At 38.3% G+C, this 26,709-nt stretch overlaps 1 protein-coding gene across 1 annotated transcript; it reads right to left on the reverse strand.

Moving 5' to 3' along the window:
- Nucleotides 1-496: 496 nt before the first annotated feature.
- LOC109911298 (LEM domain-containing protein 2-like) lies at nucleotides 497-26,330 on the reverse strand. Its single transcript, XM_048611938.1, has 9 exons — nucleotides 24,857-26,330; nucleotides 19,072-19,112; nucleotides 17,739-17,814; nucleotides 13,996-14,072; nucleotides 9,634-9,713; nucleotides 8,416-8,561; nucleotides 5,313-5,414; nucleotides 4,377-4,479; nucleotides 497-3,386 (listed from the first exon to the last, which is right to left on the reverse strand). Exons 1-9 carry the CDS (start codon nucleotides 26,313-26,315, stop codon nucleotides 3,239-3,241), a joined length of 2,232 nt encoding a protein of 743 aa, XP_048467895.1. The 5' UTR covers nucleotides 26,316-26,330; the 3' UTR covers nucleotides 497-3,238.
- Between the last annotated feature and the right edge of the window lie 379 nt (nucleotides 26,331-26,709).

Genomic DNA, 26,709 nt, shown 5'->3' on the forward strand with positions numbered 1-26,709 from the left:
CTCCCCATGTCTGCGTGGGTTTCATCTGGGCGTTCCAGTTTCCTCCTGGAGTCCAAAGGTGTGCAGGTTAAGTGGATTGGCCATGCTAAATTGCCCACAGTGTCCAGGGATGTTTTGGTAGACATGGGGGATAGGAGAATGGGTCTGGGTGGAATGCTCTTTGGAGGGGCAGTGACTTGTTGGGCTGAATGACCTGTTTCCACACTGCAGGGATTCTATGAGTCACATTGTTTTATATATTGTTTTATAAGAAGACTATTATGTATGTTACCAAAAGCAAATTTTGCCATGAATCAGTATCATCACCTAACATTTTACATGCAATTTATTTTAAACATATCCATTGCATTAAAAATATACCCATTGACATCTTTGAATGGTAATCAGGTAAAAGTTTGATTAACATAGCTGAAAATGGTTATCACAAAAAATAGGTATTTTAAGTCACAATGTCAATTCAGTACCAATAACCAAGTTTGAAATTACTAATATTGACTTTTAAATAATTTTACTTTAGGTTGAGACATTTAATCCTTCCCGCCATGCTTAATTATTCATTTACCTGGACGTTTAATCAGATTCAGATCCTTAATAAATTCAAAAGCATTGTTTTAATATTTTATTAAATGCTTCAAAAAAAGGTGAAATTCAGTACAGCGAAGATTAAAAATCCATGTTCACATAAAAAAGCCAATACTTAAAATAAATGAGCTAATGTGTTACTATTGAGTTAAGCTGTCCTGTAAAATCAGTAAAAACATGCAATACATCATAGAACTGAATACAGTGACTGAAGCCCAAGAAGTTTATCTTCCTAACAAGTAGCAAATTAGCACCATGCGAGTATGTAAAGATACTGTGAACCAATCAGGGTGGATCCTAAAAGAATATTTCCCATTGTAGTAGACATAAGAACTAGGGGATACAGTTTAAAAACAGAATGTCTGCTGACACCTCATAAATGCTCCGTACACAAGAGCAAAACTGCCAATGACATAATTTTGTCCCTCATATTTATTGTGTTTATTTGGGTATCATGTTTTTGACTGGCACGGTGTTTCACAAAGTGTGCATATGCAAAGCTTTTCGCATACGCAATGTGAACCTTTCAGGGAGTATCAGGAGAGACAGCCCTAAAAATAAGGTATTGCCCATTGAAGACAAAGAAAACATATTTTCTCCCAGGTTTGTGAGCCTCTGAAATTTTGTTCCACAGAAAGGGGTAGAGGCATGCTCAATGAATATCTTTAAGGCAGAGGTCGATAGATTATCAACTAACAATGGAGTCAGAGAGTATATGGGGTAGGTAGGAAAGTACAGTTAGGGCCACAATCAACTCACTCATGACTTTATCAAATGGCAGAATAAACTCAAAGGGGCAGTTCCTATGTTTGTACAAACAAATCCTCTAAAATATACACAAAATACAAACAATAATTCATTTACATACCAATTCAATGAGGCACTGTGTAATATGAAATATTTTACTTCATGCTGTACATTTTTAGTTCATTCACAATGCTTTTAGATAGATATATCCTAATTTAATGACTTATTCATGGAAAAGAAAGTATCATGATGAAACTTGCCCACTGCATTTCCATTACCAAATAGCTTACCTAATAATTATTTCCAATTAGGCTTCAAATATGTCAGCCACTTAATTTTCACACAGGTGACAGCTTAAAATACATTAACAGGCACTTGTTAACTTAAAGCTGCAGCTCAACCATCAGTTTTGATCATGTATTACATAACTACTCTTAACACGATGCTGTTTTCATCCTTTTTAAAAGGAAAGAATCTGCATTTTATGAAATAAAATTACCCTTCCGGAATAAAATACACTTACAAATATTTTGAAGTACTTTGGGGGGATGCTTTCTGTAGTGATTGGAATGAGGTCAGGCAAGTGGACCTCACTGAATATGAGTTTCCTAACTGGACCAGGATAACAGCCCCAATCAGGAGTCCTGGCTGACAGATATAAACAGTAGTGTCAGGGGTTCTGTTCACTCCAAGAACTGGCTCTGAGCTAGACTGGTTAGTGTCAAGTACTGTGCATGTGTAAATAAAGGGTGACTTGGTGACAGGATAGCAACCCTTGTGGAGTTATTTCACTTTCTATTGTTTCTGCTGACAGTTCAAAAACAGAAATAGAGCAGATATGGGTCAAGAATGCTAGGTCAGCCAAGTAGAATTAATAGATTTCAGCATGTTTGGAACTGGTGGGAAGAATCAGCATTTCCTACAAATTTGTATACAGCAGAAAGGGAAAACTGATGCGTACTAATGTTATAATCTCTTCATTAAACAGATTTTGTTGCATAAACTTCAAAAAATTACCCTCAAAATGTATAAAATACTTAAAGCAAGTGCAGTACATATATACAGAAGACAAACTTTCTAATACAATGACAATCATTTTCACAAAGTCAGTGCATAAAACCAAATTTTAAACATTATGCAACACAGAATATGAATCCGAACAAAGATTTTAAAACTTCATGGTTAAGAACTATGACAACCATAATTAAAGTCCTTTAAATAGAAGGACTAGTTCAAAGCTACACATCATTTTACCGTTCTCAGATTTACAGTATAACCTTTCCTTACTTTATTTGGCTATATTAGTATATCATCTGGCTTTGGAAAAAGGCAAATTGTTTGTTTCCAAATCACTAACAATTTCAATAAATATAGCTATGGCTTAGTGTCTCTGTTATTGAACTAATAAACTAAGTAATTATTCAGGATATTGAGAGATCAGATCTCATCAAGAGGACTGAACTTAAAATGGAAATTAATGGCTGTTGGATTGTCACTGCTGTCAAAAAATCTGTCACAAAACCTGTCAAACTGTATACAACTCCAGTCCATCAACACATGACAGGTTTTTAGATGCTTTCTCTAGTTCCCTATTAAGCCCCTCAGTTACATTAGGGATGAGGAACAAATCCAGGCCTTGCTAGAAATTCCTTATCCTAACACTGAATAATAATAATTTTAAAATCTGTCAACAAGCATTGCAGGATGTCCCAGGGTATCCACTCAATTCCTCTACCTCCTCATCAGGTAGTGGCTTACCCCTTACTCTCAAATAAACCAGTAAAAATCAACAGCTGTGTGAGAAATTCACACAGAAACACAAGTGTTTACAAACGGTGCTGGTATGCCAAAGCACTGCATCAACAATATGGCTCCTAACTGCCCCTTGCTCATTACATTTAGTTATTTATCACATTGAATCACAGAGGGATGAAGGCTGCGTCCACCTCCATACTAAGAAATCCTCTCCATTTATTATCTGAGTCTCTGTACGAATCCGGGACTCATTTGCTTCAAGAAACTCAACAGCCTTCTCCCAGATCTTCTTCATCTTCTTCCTAATGTAAAAGAAAAGTTTACAAAGTATAAAACTAAGTCTGAATCTAAAATTAAAATCTACTCTGTTCTAAACAAAACACATTAAAATCAATGAGATGTGTAGCTCAGATAAATTTTATTGAGGGCAACAGATATGGAGTTCAGGCCTTGGTACAGTCTACTCATACACCTTTCTCTCATTTGCATAGTGTCATGTTATTGCTTTGATGTTTTTATGGCTAACTAAATGATGGACGTAGTTTCAGTGGCCAACATATCTCTAGGTTGACAGCAAAATTCCTGTATAGAAAATAAATAACTTTAGGCATGACTTTCCAACTGAAAATAGTTGAAAACGAAATGTTTGCTTACAAGTGCCAGTAGACTTTTACTTTCTTGATCAGTATAACTGCTGCAAGTGATACAAGTCACAGAAGAGGCTGCCTCATCTGTTGTAAATAAAGATGACTGCACAGCAATAGCCTACAGTTTTCTAGTGGTGCTTCCTGACTTGGAAATATGTCGCTGCCCCTTTGCTGTCACTGGGTCAAAATTCCACAACACACTCCTTAACAGCATTGTGGTAACACCAAGTGAGCTGCACCGGTTCAGAAGGTAGCTCACCATCACCTTCTCAAGGTCAATTAGGGATTGGAAATAAAAGCCTCCAAAACCGACAACCTATGAATAAATTTTAAAAAGTAGCATGGGAATATTATTTGCATAATTATACAGCAATTTATCACTCATCAACAAAAAGGATATTTAATTTTTGGATGATAGTATGAATAGCTATAATAAAGTTTTGATTTTGGTGCATAAATAAAGCTACATTGCTTTCTGTTGATTAATCTTCCCACATGACTAGATGATGTTCAGTTAATTTCCTATGAAAAAAACAGTACAGGCTGGAGCTGCAAAAGCTCCAGATGTCTATTTACTTGGGTGTGGGAATTTAGAAAGAAATACATGCGAACAATCGTACAAAGGTATTTTTTGTAATAACAGACCTGTTCTCAGGTTGAATCAATGTATCACGGACATGGGGGACAGGTATATAAGGTATGAGTTCTAAATCCTTTTCCCAGTCTTGATTGTGAGCACGAACGACAGCTGTTTTAAAAATAAAACATATTGAGCTTTATTTGTGAACCCCAAAAAAAAAAAATCTGATAATGGTAATATAATCATAAGGCAAATAGCACAATTAAATTTATTTGCTTTATTAGCTGCAAGACACAATTTGTTTCTTTGATGCTGACTATTTAATGAAATACAGTCACATCATTGTTGATCAATCTTCAACACTGAACCAAATGGTGATTTTGCAGGTGAAACACTTCATTGAGGGTGTCAGGAAGGAATTCAACTCTTCTACAATCAATCTCAAGCCCAATCATATCATTACTGAATGTTCATATTAGCCCACTGAGGAGAGCTCCCTCAGATGGTAGCCAATTCCATCCCATCCTAACTTTGAAGGTTTGATTACAAATGTAATGGTTCTGTTGGTGCCTGGATGAGTTAAGGTACTTCTCACTAACCTGCTTTTCCTGACATGTGAGATTGTTTGGATAAACTGAGTGAGTTATCAAAGGAGTTTTCCAAAATGCTTTTGAGTTAGAAAAGTTATATCTCAGTGCTTAGTTTCATAATTACATTGGAAGTAGCCTAATTTGCCATTAACCAACAGAAAGGAACTGTATCCTAGCCAGTTTAACTCTACACAACAACTCAGAAATATGGCACTACTACTATAACAGCAAGGAACAGAAAGCATGAGAGAAGGAACATGGGTGCTTGAGTGCTAATCACAAAACTAACATAACCCTGGTAAGCTGCATTCATTTGAACACTTGCACATGTTAGTAGTATCTCATAAGTCCAAACATTCATGATTGTAGCAACAGGTCATGCAGAACAAGAAAATAATAAATGTACAGTACCTATAATTTTGTTCACCATTTCATACACTGCTTGTTCTCGGTCCTTCATTTTCTTCAACTGGTACTTCAGAAGTAGCAACATGATCCACAAAAAGCTTAAAACTTTAGAAAAATACAGCACAAAGTTCATTAACTCTATTTTTGGCAACTTTTTTGTAATGCGTGAACTCCACACCGACAGTTGCCCAAGGGTGGATTTGAACCTGGGTCCCTGGTGCTGTGAGGCAGCTGTGCTAACCACTGAGCCACCATGCCGCCCCAAAATCACTATTTTCTAATCAACCCATTTACATGCACATTGTTGCATCAATACTTGCAATATAACAAAATCTCAGAGTTTCATCTAGAACCTTACATGCAGTACTTAATCTATGACTAATGTATGATTAATATCATTAAGGACTTGGATACTGGACATTCATCTGGAAGTGGGTTATGAGGAAGCTTTTAATGGTGATGAAATTTAAGGAAGGAATCAGAGAGTTCGGAAAAGTGAACACTGTGATATGGACATTGACAATAGAGTATTGTGATGCAATGATGAGAGGTATTTTCTAGTCAAACTGTTCAGAGATTTTATTACACACTTCTGCAGCAGGTGGGACTTGAACCTGGGCCTCCTGATTTAGAGGTAGGGACACAATCACTGCATCATAAGACCGCTTAATCAAACTCCTATTGTCTTTGGATTTTCCAATTCTTTGGTTTAAAATTGCCAAATTGTGATGGCTAGGAATCAAGCCTGGGTCATCTGCTTGGAAGGCTGCTAGCTCACCTCTCTATCCACCATTGCTATATGCAGTGATTATGCTACTGACCTAATAATTGAGACACCTGGATTAACAATCCAAAATACACAAGTTCAAATCGGACCAGTCTGAAATCAATCAAGGCTGAAGATGACTTTCTTCCACTCCAGAGTAGTGGGTACTGAGGTGTCTAAACAGTACAATACTGAATCTGCAATACCCATCACAGGTGGGGTAGGTAATTTTTTTTAAAAAAAATCATTCGTGAGATGTGGGTGTTGCTGGCCTGGCCAGCACTTATTGCCTATTCCTAGCTGCCCTGGAGAGCAGCCTTCTTGAACTACTGAAGTACATTTGCTGTACGTAGACCCACAATGCCATTAGGGAGGGAATTTCAGGATTTTGACCTAATGACACTGAAGGAACAACACTACATTTCCAAGTCAGGATGAATGGCTTGGAGGCAAACTTACCAATTGGTGGTGTTCCCATATATTTGCTGCCCTTGTGGTTTTACATGGTATTGGTTGCGGGTTTGAAAGGTGCTAAGGAGCCTTGTGCAGTGCATCTGGGAAATGAGCTACTGAGCACTGTTGAAAGGAATGAATGCTTGTAGATGTGGTTCAAACAAAGCCACACTTTGGCTTAGATGATGTCAAGCTTAAGCGTTGTTGCAGCTTCACTCAAGTCCCAGGCAAGTAGGGACTATTCCCTTTCCTGACTTGTGCCTTACAGATAATATAGAGAAGCTTTGGGGAGTTAGAAGGTGAGTTGCTCTTTTTTTCTAATTCATTTTGTGGGAACTGGGCGTCACTGGTCTGCCGGCATTTATTGTCTGTCCCTAGTTGCCCTTCAGAAGGTGGTGTTGAATTACCTTCTTGAAAGCTGCAGTCCACCTGCAGGATTCAGGATTCCTAGCCTTCGAATTGCTCTTGGAGCCACAGTATTTATATGGCTAGTTAGTTCAGTTTCTGGTCAATAGAAACCCCAAGGATATTGATAGTGGGGGATTCATGACAGTAATGCATGTAAATGTCAAGAGGTGATAGTCAGATTCCGTCTTGTTGGTGATGGTCATTGTCTGGCATTTGTTTAGCGTGAATGTTACTTGCCACTTGTCAGTTCAAACCTGGATGTTTTCCAAATCTTGCCGCATTTGAACATTGTCCACTTCGGCATCTGAATCCTCACAAATGGTGCTGAACGTTGTTTGCTGATGATTGCACATCCCTATTTCTGACTTATCATGGAAGGAAGATGGGTGGATGGGATGCTGGGGCTTTTGTATGCTCCTTCCACTGCTTTGTGATTGCTAACACCGGAGTCTTTTGGAGATGCTTAGAATAGCTGGCACCTTTTGGAATGCTTCTTCTTCAATTTTTGTGGTCTTATAAGAGACTCCCACAAGTTGGTGGGGATGTTGTATTTTCTTCAGGGAACTTTGAGGACAACCTTGTAATGTTTTCTCTGCCCTCCTGCTAACTGAAGGTAAAGGTTCAAATGAAGGCTAAGGTCCAACAAAAAGCCTGAGACCTAAAAGATATGTGGCAAATGAAAAGAACACTGGAAGTCCAGAAATTGGTTGACAGCCATGATGTGCTTGGATTATTCAGTTTAGTCAAGACTATCTCAACCACTCAAGGACCTATACCACTGAATGCCAAGAATGAAGTGGCGCACACACGGGATAGAGAAGCAGTTAGCGCTCATTGGAAGGAGCATTTCAAGGATCTCTGACAGCACACTATCTGCTGCAAACTTAACACAACCCCTTTCTGACTTTTGAACCTAGATACTATCAGGTTTAGTAAACTCATGTGAGAAACCTTACTAATTATTTACATTACCCAACTTATTGCTAAAATGCAGTCATCTTATAGCAATACGTTATGAGTATTCCGCTACAATAATCATACTATAGAGGTAAAATTGTGTGTTAGAATAATATATTTGTTGTAATGAACAACCGAATAAGTATTTTTAATTTCATGTATTGAGGTAGTTGGAAAACCGTTGTTAATATTAAATAATTTGAGCAATTGAGAAGATAATCTTCTAAAAATAACGAATGTAGAAACGGTAGATCACATTTTTCCCACATATCAAACTCATAATGCAAGAAAAATGAGATTTAAATTCAGAGAATGACTCCTGCTAGTTTCTTGTTAGAAATAACCATGTGTACTGCTCTTATCTGACAATTTATTTTAACAATTATCTTTCCAAGAATTGTTACCAAATCTGTCACTGTCCTGTCATTGCCCTGAGAAAAAATCAATTACTGTGTGGCTGATAATTTTTAAATCTAAAGCAGTATACCAAATTATAGACATATTAATGGTAGTGTAAATTACCCAAGATAAAGATTAACATTCTGTGAAGAATAGTATAAACAGCGTGACGGAGGCGACAATACAAATTCATCTGTGGACGAGTGGATTCAAGACAGCTTACTTGATCCACTGAAGTCACTAATGTTTCAGAATCTTCACCAACTAGCCTGCAAGTAGATATAAAAAAGACAATTACGTAAACTTTCTTCAAGGGAATGCCTGCAACAATCAATGTTTTTAAAACTTTTTACAACACATAAAAATGATTCAAGTCTATTATTCAAATTTTACATGACAATCTTTATTATGGATGACCAGTAAATGTCTCTGTAATCTATAATCACAATAGCATGAATTATGAGGCCAGCTGAAGTCAACCCACTGTTTATATCATACATCATATTACCTGGAAATAATTTTAAATAGAAGCTTCATCACTATATGAATTATATATATTTATAAAATAAAGAAACAATTTCTTGAAGTTGTTAATATTTTGTCTATTCCAGGTTCTAAGAATTATAAGGAGAGTTCTCGGTCAAAATGATCAACCACATGCCATTGTCCTGAAAGTTCTTTCAATGGAGGAGAGAAACCTTTAAAATGTTATTCATACTTCTATCACAGTGAGGAGGTGCAGGGGGACAAGAGATGGAGACATCCAATAATCCCAATTTGAGGAAATCGAAGGCAAGCTGCTACCTCTGACTCTTAATCCTCCTATACATAACACCCATCTCACCAGAAGCAAAACTAAAACACTGGATTTCCTAAAGAACTGCCCTCAACACACAGTTTTTAGGACCCAGAAGTTGCCAGTCTGATTGGCTGGCAGTTTCCAATAAGGCAGGCTGTTGCTGCTGTGATAGGCCGAGAAGCTTGCTGGTCAGCTCTTAAGTTAATTGGCACATGAAAAGGCAAACTTGCTCGGCAGTGAGGGCCAGGAAATTAGTTGACATCCACTCTCAAAAAAGGGAAGCTGGTTGACCTCTCCAGAAGGGAAAATATTAGCCAAGAAATGAGATAGAAGTAACATTGTAAATCTGGCCAAAAAAATAGTCAAGGATTGTGTCTCAATTATCCATTGTTTTAAACATTTAAAGAATTGTCAACAACGCAGTGAGACAGAGGTAGCACAATCCCTTGCACAATTACAGGATGTTATGTTCTATTTTATGCACTCAAATACTGTTGATTATTTCAATTAGAATTTGGACGATGGACGAAAACACAACTCACCTAATCCCAAAGTCGCGGGTGCTCTGAATGATCCACTGCAGTGCCTCATTAAATTTTTCTAGATTAGATATATTAACAGTCTAGGAAAGCAATATTAGTGAGTAAACAAATATAAATAAGGACACTTTTAAAAATTATTCAAGCTATTAAGTTTCACGTCCCTGTACAAGTTTCAATTTTCCACCATCAAAATGGTACTGATAATTTTCAAGAGAAAATTTCAGTATTTATTTAAGATTCAAACCTACAAATAATTTGACAATGAGATATTCCTGTTACCGAACCTTACAATTTCAATAACAAAAATCAACATTTAATGAAAATGAAGAAAAACAGTAGTAAGTTGTCCCTTATGAAATGTGCTGGTAGTCATGTTTCATTATCAGCATAGGGAAATCATATTGCTAGAAGAGCAATAAATATTGCTTGATAAACTAGTTTCCAAAGCCACCTAAAAGCTTATATCAGCTTTTACACACGCTTTAGAGAGCGTTTGGTGCTCCTGGTTCTCAGCATGTAGGTCATTCACAGATTTCAAACAAATCCGATAACTCAAAATTAGGCATTAATGAGGTGCTGTGGGCCATCAGCAACAGAACTCATTCAATCACAATCTGAACATCATGGTCTGGCAGGTCCTCCACTTTACCATTACTATCAAGCTGGGGGAGCCAACCCTTCCTTGTTCAACGCAGGAAGGCATGCTAGGAGCAGCACCAGCCATACCTAAAAATGAGATGTCAACTGGTAAAGCAACAACACAGTACTACATGCATGCTAAGTTATGAAAGCAGCTTGTGATAGACAGGGCTAAGCAATTATACAGTCAACTGATCCAACCAAAGCTTTGCAGTCCTGCCACATTCATTGTAAATGGCAGTGGACAATTAAACAATTAACAAGAGAAGATGACTCTACAAATATCCCCATTCTCAATGACGGGGCAAACACAGCACATCACTGCCAAAGAGAAGGCTAAAGCATTAGCATGCACTTTTAGCTGGAACTAGATGATCAAGTGGATGATCCATTTCAGCCACCTCCCTACGTCTCTGGAATCACAAATGTCAGCTTTCAGCCATTTTGATTCCCATCACTTGATATCAAGAAATGGCTGAAAACACTGGACACTGTAAAGATATGGGTCCTGATAACATCAAGCAATGGTATTCAAGTCTTACGGTAGTAGAACTACCCACATCCCTAGCCTAACTGTTCCAATACAACTTCAACAATGGCATCTACCTGGAAACGTTGTAAATTGCTGAAGTATGCCCAATCTACAAAGGGAGAAAAGGCAAATCCAACTTGGACAATTGCTTTCAATCAAATTAATGGAAAGGTACATCAACAGTGCTCCAAGCTGCACTTGCTAACAATAACCTGCTCACTGATGCTCAGTTTAGATCCTAACAAGGCCACTAGGGTCCTGAGCTAATTACAGCCTTGGTTCAAACATGAACAAAACAGTTGAACTCCAGAGATGAAGTGACGGTGACCTTGACTTCAAGACAGCATGTGGTAGAGTATGGAATCCAGGAACGTAGCAAAATTGGAGTCAATTCAAATCAGTCTAAAACTCTCCACTCACTAGAATTATACTTTGTGCAAGAGGGCTCTTGTGATGCAATGGTAGAATCTCTGCCTTTGAGTCAGGAGGCCTGGATTCAAAACCCATCTGTTCCAGAGGTGTGTAATAACAATGTTGAGCAGATTGATTAGAAAATGGATTTTAAAAAAAGAAAACATACTATGTGCAAGAGCTCTTGTGGTGAAGTGGTAGTGTGCATACCTCTGAGCTGGGATACCAGATTACAAGTCCAGGTAATAATATCTCTTAACAGGTTTATTAGAAAATATCTGTACTTTGTGCAAGGGCTCTTGTAGTGAAAGCAGTTGTGTTCCTACTTTCGGACCAACCAGCATGGCTTGAAGTTCCACCTGCTCCAATGGTGTCATAACATCTCTGAACAGGATGAGTAGAAAATATGCACACTAAACAAAGCAAGATAGTTGTTGTTCGAGGCCATTCATTTTAGACCCAAGACCTCACTGTAAGAACTCCTCAGGGCATTTTTTTTAAATCAACCTGCTCAGAGATATAAACTATACATCACAAACTCAACTAATATTCTGGGGCAAAAACAGAAGTTGCTGGAGAAGCTCAGCAGGTCTGGCAGCATCTGTGAAGAGAAATCAGAGTTAAAGTTTCGGGTCTGGTGACCCTTCCTCAGAACTCAATATTGTGGGCACTTGGTCTGAATCCTGTTACAGCAAATGGTGGAACTGAATTAAATAAAAACAAAAAAATCTGGAATTAAGGATCCACTGATGACTATGAAACCATTGCTGATTGCTGGAAAAACAAATTGGTTCACTAATGTTCTTAAGGGAAGGAAGTCTGCCATCCTTGCCTGCTGTGGCCTACATAGGACTCAAGAGCCATAGTACGGTTGTTGATGTTCAACTGCCCTCTAAAATGGCCTAGCAAGCCACTCAGTCAAGAGCAGCTAGGGACAAGCAATGAATACTGGCCAGCCAGCGATGCCCGTGTCCTATGAGTGAATAAAAAAAAAAAACCTCTGAGGCAGGTGGGACTTGAACCCAAGCCTCCGGGTCAACAGGCAGAGACATTACCACAATACCATAGTGCCCAAACTCTTCAGGGTAGATATTTTCTAATCAACCTGTTCAAACATATAATTACATACCCCCCTGGAACAGGTGGGACTTGAACTCAGGCCTCATGGCTCAGAAACTCCTCAGGTAGGGCATACCCACCTTCAACTACTCAATAATCTTCCATCATAAAGTCAGAAGTGTAAATGCTTATGATGATTGCGAACTGCAGGAATTCCTAGGCTCAATTACTTTCAGCTGCTTCAATGCTAGAATGTTCCCTAACAATTGCACCATGCTTAGCAATATTTACAATGCCTCAGACACTGAAGTGGCCTATGTTCATATACAACAAGATATGGACAACATCCCGACTTGGGCTGCTAACTGGCAAATAATATTGCCTGGCGCAATGTGGTACTAGTGACCATCTCAAACAACAAAGAATCTAACTGTCTTCACTAGAGATCCAGTACCATAACCATCAACAAATCCTCACTATCAACATCTTGGGGGTTAGCATCAACCAGAAACTGAACTGGCCCAGCAGCGCTACAAAGAGTTGGTCAGAGGCTAGGAATCCCGCAGTGAATAACCTGCCTCCTTTCTCTCCAATGTCTGTCCACCATCTTCAAAACCCAAGTCAGGACTGTGATATAATAGTCCTCACTTGCAAGCAGGGTGCAGCTCCAACAACACCGATGAGGTTCCAACAGCATCCAAGACAAAACAACCAGCTTGACTAGCTTAATAAAAGATCCATTATTGGAACATTTCAGCAACAGAATTTAGAAAGTTTGATCAATTTACATTAGTTGCACATAATCCATGTAGAGGAAGAAGCAAAGTTAGAACATTACTTAAAGGCAGTGGAAAAACAGATTCTAAAATGTTTTAATGCCCAGAATATTCAGAACAATAACACAGAACTAAAAATGTTTACATTTCTCTCCTTCATGTGAACTTGGAGCATATATTGCAAAGTTTGCCCTCTCAGCCCACAATTTTTTTTAATCTATTACAGTTAATGGCTGGAAAAATCACTGCCATTGTGTACCATTTCCTGGTATGCACGTAGCAAAGAACAGTAAATCTAAATTTGTACCAGGAATATAAAAGTCACAAATATGGTTTGACCGTGTAAAAACAAATATCGCTGCTAGATGTTTACAGCTCCAAACCTCAGGTGATCTTGTAAATAAATACACACGGCATTTTGACCAATTTGTTTTAAGTATATATTCTTTGGATTCCTAAGCTCTCGCTAACACATAGTTCCAATGGAACCAATCCAATGATAAAATGATGACCACTGTGTAGGAGTTATTATACAGTAATTGTGATCTTTCCATTGCACACCTCGACAATAGGTCTGTACATTATTTTAATGTCAATTCTCTTTCCTGTCCATCAATATTCACTAAATGCAACGAATTTGTTATGCACAATATTAGTATGCAACAGCTGTAGCATCTTTTTATGAACTCCTTGGTTCACTATTTAAAAATCTCACACCCATTTTCTTTTAAATGAGTTAATGTTAACGATATCATGGTGGACAAAGGAATTTTCAATGAATATATTAACACTGTACGGCAATATTACATAGTTGGTTTTCACCTGTCTTCTTTATTTCCACAGTAATGTTTTATAGTCTAAAACTTCTAATTTTATAATTTGCAAATAACCATTAACTAATCTTATGTAACTTAAAAATACTTCTACATTAAATGCATTACTTACTGCTAAATGTCTCTTTACATCAACGACTGGCATACATTTGGTCTTCAGGGGATATTCAGATCCACACTCAAACTCACCTACAGTCAAAAAAATTAAATCATTACATTTAGCACAACCATCCAGTTTACAACTAAAAAATGAATTTCAAAGTATTTTGAGGGTTCAAATATTCCACATTAATTGACATAATGAAAAGCATAAATCCAGCTGAATGCAATTTATTAGCACATTGGGGTGGGCTGACAGATTTTAAAATAGCTGCAAATACAGAATTGCTTTTTTTTAAACCCAAGCAGTGTACAGCAAAGTAACAGGTTATATTTTAACAGTATACCACATTGCTGTAGTTAGAGAGAATGCAATTGGCTAAATGCTAACAGATTGAAATGAACAACACTGCAAGATAGAAACATTACGCTTGATCACTGCCGACTACCAAATCCCTCCCCAATCGCATAATATACCCTGCAACATTTTGAGTAACCAGGTAACTGACAAAGGTAAACAGCATTCAGAAAGGTAGGAATTAATGAAGGCTTTCAGCATAAAGATGAACGTATTTTTACGTGCAAGAATGCAACACATTAGAGATTCAGCTGTATACATTATTTTCTAGTTATCATCCATAAGCATGTGATTTTAAATAATTCTTCAATGGTTCCTAAAATTCATTACATAGAATCATAGAGATGAGAAGCAGGAATAGGCCATTTGTCCCTTCAAGCCTGCTCTGCCATTCAATATGATCATGGCTACTTCAATGCCATATTCCTGCTTTCTCCCCACATCCTTTGATGTCTTTAATATCCAAAAAAATCTAGAAAAGATCTTTCTTGAATATAGTCAGTGCCTTTGCCCCCACACCTTTCTTTGGTAGAGAATTCCATAGGTTTGTTACGCTTTGACTCAAGAAAATTTTCCTCATCTCAGTTACAGAGTTATACAGCATGGATAGAGACCCTTCAGTCCAACCAATCTGCGCTGACCAGATATTCTAAACTGATCTAATGCCATTTCCCAGCAGTTGGCCCATATCGTTCTAAACCCTTTCTATTCATGTATCCATCCAGATGCCTTTTAAATGTTGTAATTGTACCCGCCTCCACCATTTCCTCTGGCAGCTCAGTCCATACACGCACCACCTTTTGCATGAAAACGTTGCCCCTCAGGTCCCTTTTAAATCTTTCCCCTCTCACCTTAAGCCTATGCCCTCCAGTTTTCGACTCCCCTACCCTGGAAAAAAGACCTTGGCTATTCAATGTCCCTCATGATTTTATAAACCTCTATATGGTCACCCCTCAGCCTCAGTGCTCCAGGGAAAAACACCCCACAAACAGCTTACCCTCATATCCTTTTACATAAACATTTGTCCCTCAAACAATTTAAACAGCACCATTAGTTACTTTGAACAACACGTTTAACAGGCAGAATATGATCAGGTGAAGCCCATGTTTACTGCCTCCCAATTTTCAGTGCGTGTTGCATTTAGCGTTGTAAACATATGAACGGCAGAAATAGGCCATTAGGCTCTTGGGGTTTTCTCTATCATTTAAGAACCGCAATCCACATCTACACTATCCTGGATAACCTTTCACCTTACTTAACAAGAATCTATCTTAAAAATATTCAAGGACTCTATTTCTAACACCTTTTCAGGCAGGGCGTTCCAGAAATTCATGAACCTGAGAAGAAATTTCATCTCATTTCTATTTTAAATGGGTGACCTCTGATTTTTAACCAGTGACCCTAGTTCTTGATTCTTCTATAAAAGCAAACATCATTTCAACATTCAACTTGTCAAAGACCCCTCAGGATCTCATATGTTTTCATCAAGTTGCCTCTTATTCTCCTAAATTCCAGCAGATGCAAGCATAGTCTGTCTAGTATTTCCTCTAAGACAATATAGCCATTCCACAGCTATTAGTTAGTAAAGCTTCTCTGAACTGCTTCCAAAACATTTACATCCTCTCTTAAATAGGTTGACCAATACTATGCAGAAGAGTCAGATATGGTCTCTCAATGCCATGTATAACCTCTCTACTTCTTTTATCTAATGCACCTCGCAATAAATGATAACATTCCATAAGGTTTCTGAATTCATGTTGTTCCTGCATACTTGCCTTATGCAATTCATGCACCAGGGCATCCAGTTATCTCTGCATCACAAAGTTCTGCAATTTCTCACCATTTAGACAAAATGTTAATATTTTTATTCTTTCTGTCAAAATGGAAGTACATTTACATTTTCTCCATCTTATACTCCATTTGCCCACTACTTCACTTAAACCTTTTTGTAGCCTCCTTACTTCCTCTTCCACTTTTCAACCTGTCTTCTTGATATCAGGAAATTTAGCAACTATACCTTCCATGTCTTCATCCAACTTAAACAAGTTAGAAGTAATTGAGGTCCCAGCACAAATTTCTGTGGCACAACACTCATTGTACCTTGTCAATCTGAAAATGAACTATTTATGCCTACTCTCCGCTTCCTGATATCCAGCCAATCCTCTGTCCATTCCAACATGCTAGCCTCTAAACCACGAGCTTCTACTTTCCACAATAACAGTTAATGTGGCACCTTATCAAATTATTTCTTTAAATTTAAGTACACGATATACCCAAGTCACCCTTATCCACTGAATGTGTTACTTCCTCAAAAATTCTAATTGATTGGTTAAAGATGATTTACCTTTCACAAAACCATGCTAACTCTGCCTGATTATCTTGAACTTACCTTGCTATAATGCCTTTAATTAAAGCTTCTAACATTTTCCCTACGACAAGTATTAAACAAACTGTTCTGTAATTTACTGTTTTCTGTCTCCTCCGCTTCTGAATAAAGGAATTACATTTGCTTTATTCCAATCTAATGGCACCTTCTAATCAAAAGGAGCTTTGGAGAATAAACTTTGGTTGAACATTTTGTGGAGTTTTGATCAAAATGACCACTCACCTCCAATCATTCACTATAGAAGTAATTCACACCATCTCCAGTACTTACAGAACAAATGACCAAAATGGTTCAACCAAAAAAAAAACATTTTTATGCTATGATTTTATTTCTCCCGAGTAATTTAAAGCAGTGGCTGAAGAATGACCTCAATTTCGCATGAATGCAAGTAATCCTATGGATTTTATAATCCATGCAACGATGCAGAAAGTAGTTGAACAGATGCTGTATGCTCCTACAGAGAAACACAAGTCATCGCTGTGACTCTCAAGCTACCTGTGACTGTCGAGGCAACGCAGTGATACATTGCCTACTTACACTTCTTGGTTATCTTGATGAAAGTATGGTATTTGAAACTGATGAAAAACTAAAAACAGACTGAGTTCAAGACGGCTAAGTACAATGATGCAGGGTGATTGAAATAAATGAAGCATTTTATACAAAAACCTGATTTGAACATAAAGATTATCAACTAGATTATATTATACAGCCTCTTGAGTTTGCTCAATTATTGGAAAGATCATAGCTGATTTTCTACCTCATTTCCCCTTTTTACAGAATCTTTACTTTGCAAAAATCTACTAAATGCAGTCTTTAATGTGCTCAACACCTTATCCACAATTTTGATTAAATTAAGCAACTTATTTTCCCCATTAAAAAGCCGTATGATAGATAGTGGGTGTTAAACTGGGTTTTTTAGATCTTTCATATTTTCCTTAGCTGTTTACATTTTTTGTAGCCAGTAATTTACAGTAAGAATACTTCCCTAATATAAGATTATTCTTCAACTCACCTGCTGTTTCTGCCAAATACTCATACATTTCAGACAACATGAGCATTATGATTTTGCGTTCTTCAGCTTGGCAAAACTAGAAAGAGTAAGATTTGATAAATGAAATTAAAATAATAAAGTAATGCTCAAAATGTAATATAAATCCAAAAATTAAAGAAGCTAACCTAATTAGTGAAATATTTTGTATTGGATCAAGTATACATTGGTGTGAGAACAGTCACACGTTACCTAATCCAGCCAATCATTATTCAGAAACAAAGTAATGCATAATATCTCAGTTTTACGTTAGACTACAAACATCATTTTCCTGGATACTCTATCTGGTGTTTTGCACTGTATATCTAGTACATAACAGCGACCTCTAGTGAGTTATTAATGCTTTGCAAAATATCAGCCTGTGGATGTTCGCATTTTTGAACACGTAGGTACATAGTACAAGTCAGCATATACATATATCACCGATATCTGTTCAGCAGTACAGCATAATGGATCCAGATGAGCTGTGAAAAGGATAAACTAGGTCTTCAATTTAAATTAATGATGATCTGAATCTACCACAAAACATTACAACTGCCCAACACTGGCAGGAACGCTTAAAATCCGTTGCTCATTCTCTCACACTCTCTCATAATTTTACGTTTTTCTTCTACACTGTCCAATAGACTTCATTTATTACAAGAGAATTTGAACAAGAATCAACCAAAGTTGTCAATGTAGAATCTGTGTATAAAGAGTCTCATAATGAACTGGTAATTTCCCTACCTCCAGCCGGAAATCTGGGTTCAAGCCCTCCTGTCCCGAAAATATGCCATAACATTTCCAAACAGATTGATTAAAAATCTTTTTTTGACATATACACTAGATCTATAACTATTCAGAAAACACTCTATGTGCTTCATTAGTTTTGCTAAAAAGCTAACTGCTCTTTCTAACAAAAATCAGACTATTCCTGTGCTAAGGCAGAGAACAGAACTCCCACAAAGATCATTGCTGAGAAGTTTCAGAATTGTTTTGTTACCTACAGGCATTTTTGTAATTATTTTGGCAGTAATGAAATCTAGAAAAAAATACCATTTATAAATTCACAACTAAGGTTTAAGGTGATTTTAATACTGTGAAACATATAGGAGTTGATTGGAGACAGAATCTTGCTCAATTGCACAAAAAGATCCATGCACTTCCAATGTACCTTCTTAATATTACCAATACCTCCTAACATTGTGAAGGATGGAGTGAATATCAGACTTAGATTTCTGTAAGTTTTATAACATACTCCTGTTTAAAATTGATCGTCGAAGTGTTAATAATAATTGAAAAGAAAATAGTTACTCACCGCATCTGTTTTCCCTTTGCAATCCACTGGCAACATTTTAACTAAAATGAAAGACAACCATAGATTATATATTATATAGAATCACATGAGAAAGTTTAATACAACTGTCTTGGTTTACCAAGCTAATGCTACAAATTCTATTTCCACTGAATGTATATTGCCAGTGCGACAGGTAGTGTCCCTACCTCTTGGCCAGTGAACTGAGTACAAGTCACATCTACCCGTTAAATGTGTCATAACATGTCTGCTCAGATTAATTACAAATATCTGTTAAAGCAGTAATATTGCAGTCAAGTGGCACAGTGTACTTACTTCTGGGGTAGAAAATCTGTGTTCAAGTTCCACTTTGGGATATGATGGCCATAGAGGTGTGTTATAAAACACATTCAAATGCAAGGATTAAAAAAACCTGTAAGAACCAGTTTCCACCAGATTGGTACAGGTCTTCAGAAGGGAGAAGTCTGCACTTATGCTGTACTGGGTATTGTATGTAAACCTACATAAAAGACAGACCAGCCAGAGTTTCGTTGTTTGTCAGATGGACGTTTATCCAATTTTCATGCCATGCAGAAGATTCCCGCAATAGCTTTCAGTTTGATGTGTGGAAAAATGGGTGAAAAACAATTAATTATTACAGAACAATTCATGATAAAATAATTACAAACAAACAGTCAAAAGGTCTTGCTTACAGAAATATTCAAAATCTAATTTGGTAGCACAAAGGATTTAGAAGATAACAGGAATTCAGAATTAAGGTCACAAATACGCTGGAAGCTCAAAAATAGAACTGATGAATTATTTAAAAATTTATGCATGTAACTGAGCCTTACACAAAGGGTTATTTAAAATAAATTAGAAAAGCAACCTAGATGATTCAAGCTGGGCAACATTGTGTATGTTTAATTGTTCAAGAAGAGCTTGGATACAGTTGGCTTTGATGACACTATCATATTGATATTTGCCTTTAGCACATCTAGAATTATATAGCAATTCAGATGACTGCAATTCTTCATAAATTTTATACCCTGGAATAAAGAATATGTGAGTATAAATGTTGTTTTTTTGTTTAAGTTTTAAATCAGGCAGGTTGACCCTGATTGATCCAGATGTTGTCCTGAGAAACAAGCCAGCGAATGACTGTCACTTAAGTTAAAACATGCAAGTTTGTGTACATGTTCTTTCTGTCTACAACGAACAGGGCCGCATGTATTATAGTATATGTAGCTACCAATACACAAGTGCACCACACTGCCTGATGACAATCGGACAGACAACCTAAATTGGTTGTTAGTATAACTTGTGACTCGGGATTATGCAGCTAGCGTTGTTTAATTTCAGAATTGCATTTAATGTTGCAAGTATTGCAAGTGCAGATTGGTTACTACGGTTAGCTTCACCTGCCGCTCACATTTTTGAATAGATTGGTAACAGGGTTACTAGTTTACACCAGGTTCTATGCTGTACTTAAGTTTTAAGTGCACAATTTTTTAAATTCTTTTTTTAAAACATTGTCCATGGGATGGCTGGATGAGCACTTATTGCTCAGCCCTAATTCCTCTCAAATTTAATGGCTTGGTAGGCCACTTGAGAGAGAAATTAAGAGTCAACCATTTTGCTGTGGGTCTAGAGTCACATGTAGCGGCTACACTAGGTAAGGATGGCAAATTTTCTTCCCTAAAGGACATTCAACATTTAGATATGAGACATTAATTACACATTTGATCCATCTATTCTGCTGTCTTGCTTCAATTGATGACTGCACCATAGAGAGTATCTATGTAAAACACGATCCCACCATAAGCTTACTTAGACAGAAGTGAACTGACAATGTAATTAACTTTTTCTCTAAACATGTGATAAATCTCTCTGACTGCACACTGTCTGATAAACTGATGTGTTTGTCCTTGTACCTGGTTTCACTTTTTGTCAGAAGGGTTCTGAAGAAGGGTCACTGGACCCAAAATGTTAATTCTGCTTTCTCTCCACAGATGCTGCCAGACCTGCTGAGTTTTTCCAACAATTTCTGTTTATGTTTCTGATTTCCAACATGTGCAGTTCTTTAGTTTTCTGCTTTGACATGCCTTCATCCCAAATCAAACAGGGAGAGATGTTTGCTGAATTTGAACATCTCTACTTCCAGCTATTCCACCACAGCAAATCCTTGAAGGCGTGCCAAGCTGATATTGCAAGATTCCAAACCACGTATTTAATTTTCACATGCAACTTTTTTGAATGTCTGACAGCACTGCAAGGCCTTAAGATCAATGTGGACATACAATCAGTAAACCCAAGAAAGGGACCAGGATAGTCATCCTTAACAAGTCATCTATGTCAACAAAATGCACACTATTCTTAATGTCAATGTCCAAATATGTATCCATTGGATCTGCCACTCAGCATGGCTGGACAACCTTATGCAAAAGCAAGCTAAAAGAAAAATTGTTGGACTTGTGCAAGAGCAAGAAACTGTCAGGTGATATACGACAGGACTCTTCTTCAAGGTTTAGTGCTCCTTTGTATGCATGGACACACAAATTTGATGGCCCGTTACTATCTAACCTACAACTAAATCTGCATAACTGGATACGCAGTTGGATAAACTGCTACAAGCAATTTTGAACATGTTCTCCATTTACACAGCGAAGGAGCCCTTGACATTTGTGAAGACTACACAGGACTTGCATATTGATCACAATGCAGTGTCCATGTGTTCATTTGACATTGCGAGTCTATCCACCAGTGTATGAAAGACATCTGCACCATAACACTATATTATGGCGATCCTGGTCTGCCATTTTTGTGTGAATCAGTATTTACTGCACTTAGAACTAAGCAACTTGTTCAGTTCAGTTCAACTTTGATGATGGCATGTACGCGCAAATAGAAAGTGTGCCATAGGATTCTCACTAGGCTCAGTATAAGCAAATATTTCCGTTGGATTCTATAGGTATCTTGTCTTCAAAGAACCCCTAGCCTCCTAGCCTTTGCATACTTTGAATATGTTGATGTGTTTGCTATATTTGAATCTGTAGCTGCATATAAGAATTTCCTTACGTACCTTAATGGGTGTCAACCAGCTCTGAAAATCACCTTTGAAATGAAACAGCCAAATGGACTCCCTTTCCTCAATATACTAGTTGAGGCATTAGCCATGGTGTCTACTATGACTATCTACCACAAACCTATCCTCACTGGTCAGTATACACTTTGGGATACCTACAGTTTCATGTGCTACAAGACTGGCCTTATCTGAAACCTTGTAGATGAGGCCTGAGCCATTTGTTTGCTCTGCAAACTTTATGCTTAATTAAAGTCATATCAGAGCCATCCTGCAAGATAATAGCTACCAAAATCAGACCATTTCTCACTATGTATTTGCAAACCAATGGAATGCCCTGGTCCTGAGAAGGGCCCAGACTACCCGAAGTTATGGTACCTCAATAACTGAGCAACAGATGAAGCTAGTTGTTTCACATCATTATAATGTCATAGCAGCAAAAGGGATGTCTGCCACTAACAGGTCACTACTGTCATGCAAAAAACATGTTCTGAAAAATCACACAGAGGAGTATATTGTAAAGATTCAAGTACTGATGTGATGCCAGGTGTATAGCCCAACAAGCCAAAGACAAGCACATCCTACCAAACAGAATTTCCTTTTGGCTGTTCACAATGAGCAAAGTACTGACCACACAATTGGACAACATCTGCAAAGCAACATTTATTGGATATTCTGAATGTGCAAGGAATTACATTGATGATCCTAAACTGTTTGTCAATCAGGCTCACAGTATCATGCACTTGTGTGCACTGGAAGTTACATATATTAAAACACAGAACCCTGCTCTTCACAGACAGAAAGAACATACACATGTACATGTATCTGTTTCAACTGAGCAAAATAGGTGACAGCTACTTACTGGACCATTTCTCAGCACAATACTCAGACCGAACAAATTCAAGCTGCCTGATTTGAAAGTTAGGATATGGTCGAATCACTCTGTTCGGAGATATTACTGCACACCTCTGGAGCAGGTGGGACTTGAACCTGTGCCTTCTGGCTCAGAGGTAGGGACATTACCTATGTACCACAAAAGCCCTTTTTTGACTTGAAATTTAAACAAAGCCTGACTTTTAATTGTCAAATAGCATTAATGGGTTCATTTTGCATGGCAGACCTCCAACAGTGTCTGTTTGACAACCAAACAGCACTCTGCTCTCATACAGCAATAATACTGGTTTGCCCCTTGAATTTGAATTGTTATAAAATGTCCTGATGGATGCAAGACAAATAGCTTCTATAAAATGTGTCTTTTTACAGCAATGCTCAAAGTTCTGCAATACAGAAGAACATGTTCTTATGTGACCGATACTAAAAATTGCAATACATTTTTACTGTTTTAAACTTACTTTGATCGATGTGAAAATTGTTTTAAAATTACTTTAAATTTATTTTAAGCACGTGAATTCCTAGAGGCCTGGTTCTCCACTAAGAAAGCCATTAATAAACACATAGAGCTAGACCCCATATTCATTCCATTGTGAAGGAAAACTGGAAGTGAGGTAATCCAGCTCAACGGACACCAGAGTTTAAACGACAGGCAGGAAAACACAACAGCGCTTCATCGGAGGCTGCACTGATGATGTTACCTAGCAGGGTAATGAAACATCAACAACGAACCAGCTTGGCGATCCAACCAACCACAACATCCACAATCCAAGCTACAAATCTACTCTAAAACTTTAGAAATGATTGGAGTACATCTGAAGTAGTGTAAGCAATTTTGGTGAATGATACAGTGGCCTGGGAAAACAGCTATAAGAATGATTCCTAATTGAAAAAGACCTCAGCTACTCTGGTAGATTTGATCAAATTAGTTTTCATTAAATAATTAGCAGCCTGGATAGCACTCCATTGATATATTTCAGTTTAACATGTTGGACCTGAGCGGGAGAAAGGTGAAATGATCCAAGAGTGAAACAAACTGGATGTGTGTCAATTCTTCTATACACAAAGATGTAGAGGTGCCGGTGTTGGACTGGGTGGACAAGGTCAGAAATCACACTGTGTTAGAGGGAGTAAGACTCTGAAAGCTTGCGCTTTCAAATAAACCTGTTGGGCTATAACCTGGTGTCATGTGATTTCTGACCTTCTATCCACAGAGAGTTGTGCGCTTGTGGAATACATTACAGACTAGTGGTGGGTACAGTCTCTCAACATACCTTCACGAAGGAGTAGGCTGGGGTAGACATTGCATAATTGCTAAGATAAAATAAGATCTAGAGGAAGTAATTCCGCTCTTTTGAGTCTGAAGGTGATGGCTGATCATCACCTATCTGCACTACCCTCAGTCCATCAATATCCAAAAATCTATTGATTTCTACATTGAGTAGCATATTAATGAACAATGCAAGGTCTATGTGGTCTCTTGACTAGTTTTAGTGGCCTGGGGGGTTTGAAAATGATTTTACTGAATATTTTATCTCTTATTATCACTCAATTTTTAGGAGGAATAAATAATTAGTTCTAAAGTCATCATGGCATGGGGCAGGATTCGAGAAAGAGTTGGAATTTCTTGGGGTCAATTTCCTATGTTCTATCAATTGCTGAAGCCACTAAGCTCTCAAATTTCTACTTATGTTTACACCTCAACTGAGTTAAATTACCCCTTGCAGTATTTCAATTTTATTTCTCAGTATTTATATGATATTTTTGTTTTGTGCTCCAACCAAAAGCTGTAAACAAACAATGATGAATTACTTCTAAAAGCAATTGTGGACTTACTGTTTTCATCTATGTCTTCTTCAGATTCTTCAAGCAACTGTAAGGTTTTGACACAGATTAACCCCAACAGAACCAGACACAGGATAATTGTGGCGATGTACAGAAACCATGACAAGTAAAATTCAAATTTGTCTAGACAATTCTTGCGTTTTTGTACCCCCTTCTTAGGAAGCCCAGCAGCAGTTCCTCTTCTGTAGCGTTGATTCTCCCACAAACTGTCTGACTTTCCTCTATAGCGACTGTCAGAAGGGAGGCTGCCTGAATTTCTTGTATATCGATCAGAATACAAGCTGCTAAATCTGCCTGCATGTTGATCTGAACTCAGGCTCTCGGATTTCCCTGCATATTGACCTGAATACAAGCTATCAGATTTCTCTGTGTACAGATTGGATTTCAGACTCTGATATTTCCTTGTGTATTGATCCAAACTCACGATGTCAGATTTTCCTGTATATGGATCTAGATACAAACTATCGGATTTTCTTGTGTATGGATCCGAATATGAACTGTCAGATTTCTTTGTATATGGATCTGAATTCAGACTCGTCCCAGTGTAGCGATCTGAATACAGGCTGCCAGTTATCCCATTGTGTGAATCTGAACTCAGGCTGCCCGACGTCCCTGCATTCTTTGTACATAGATCTGAATTCAGACTCTCCCCACTGTAGCGATCTGAATACAGGCTGCCAGTTATCCTATTGTGTGAATCTGAACCCAGGCTGCCCGACGTCTCTGCATACGGAGCTGAACCGAGGCTCCCAGACACCCCTGCATATCGTTCAGAATATGAAGTGACAGGTTTCCTGGTATAGGGATCTGAAGTCAAGCTCCCAGATGCCCCTGTATATCGCTCAGAATATGAAGTGACAGATTTCCTGGTGTATGGATCTGAAATCAGGCTGCCAGATGTTCCTATGTAGCGATCTGAATATGAGTTGACAGGTTTCCTGGTAAACGGATCCGAATAGAAGCTGCTGAAAATCCCCGTGTACCGATGGGAACTCAGGCTGTCCGATTCCTCCCTATCCCCAATATCCCCTTCATGGAGTCTATCTGTAAGGTATGCAGCCGACGTCCCTGTATTTTGTGTGGTAGCAGTGTCAGACACAGCGTCGGCCTGCTGGCGGCTGAACTCAGCCCTAGTTCTGGAGGCGGCGGCCGGCCTTCTCCTCGGCTGCTCCGGGGCCAGGGCTGGATCCGGATCTGGGTCTGGGGCCTCAGCCTCCCGCTGCCGGAGACTCTGGCGAACCCGTGGGGCACGGCTGCTTTTTCCCTTTTGTTTCCTTTCGGACCTCAGTTGTTCTAATTTTTTCAGGTACAGAGACCTGGTGCTATCTGTGATAGGGCCGGCCGCGTAACCCAAAGCCTTCAGCTCGCTTCGCAAATCTCTGTCGTTCATTGTCGCCGCCATTTTCACTCTCTCCGACAGTGCGCAGGTGCAGCCCCAGCCGTCGAGCATGCGTACTCGGCAAGTCTCAGAGTACGGATAAGAAGCGCGAGCTCCTCCGGCGGATTATGTATCAATCGTTGAAGAGGGACATGTGGTGAAATGGTAATGTCCCTTTCTCTGGGCCAGGAGACCTGTATTCAAGGCCTACCTGTTCCAGAGGTGTGTAATAACATCGCTGAACATGTTCGTTAGGGAAAATGTATATATAAATTATTGAAGACGGTAAATGGTAGATTGAGAAAGCATCTCCGATCCTGTCCCAATGGAGGAAACAATGCAAAATCACGGGACGTCATCCAGGCTCTATCTTTAAAGCTGAATCAGAGATAGTAGGAACTGCAGATGCTGGAGAATCCGAGACAACAAGGTGCAGGGCTGGATGAACACAGCAGGCCAAGCAGCA

Source organism: Rhincodon typus, chromosome 25 (genome assembly GCF_021869965.1).
Source record: "Rhincodon typus isolate 14 chromosome 25, sRhiTyp1.1, whole genome shotgun sequence".
NCBI classification, from domain to species: Eukaryota; Metazoa; Chordata; class Chondrichthyes; order Orectolobiformes; family Rhincodontidae; genus Rhincodon; species Rhincodon typus.

What these genes read in the sequence shown, in the direction of transcription:
- LOC109911298 (XM_048611938.1), bottom strand. Translation starts at nt 26,315, where the DNA reads ATGCTCGACGGCTGGGGCTGCACCTGCGCACTGTCGGAGAGAGTGAAA. An exon ending in GTATTTGGCAGAAACAGCAG is followed by an intron (nt 14,073 to 17,738) that starts GTGAGTTGAAGA and finishes TTTTGACTGTAG; the next exon opens with GTGAGTTTGAGTGTGGATCT. An exon ending in AATGGTGAACAAAATTATAG is followed by an intron (nt 4,480 to 5,312) that starts GTACTGTACATT and finishes TTTTTAAAACAG; the next exon opens with CTGTCGTTCGTGCTCACAAT.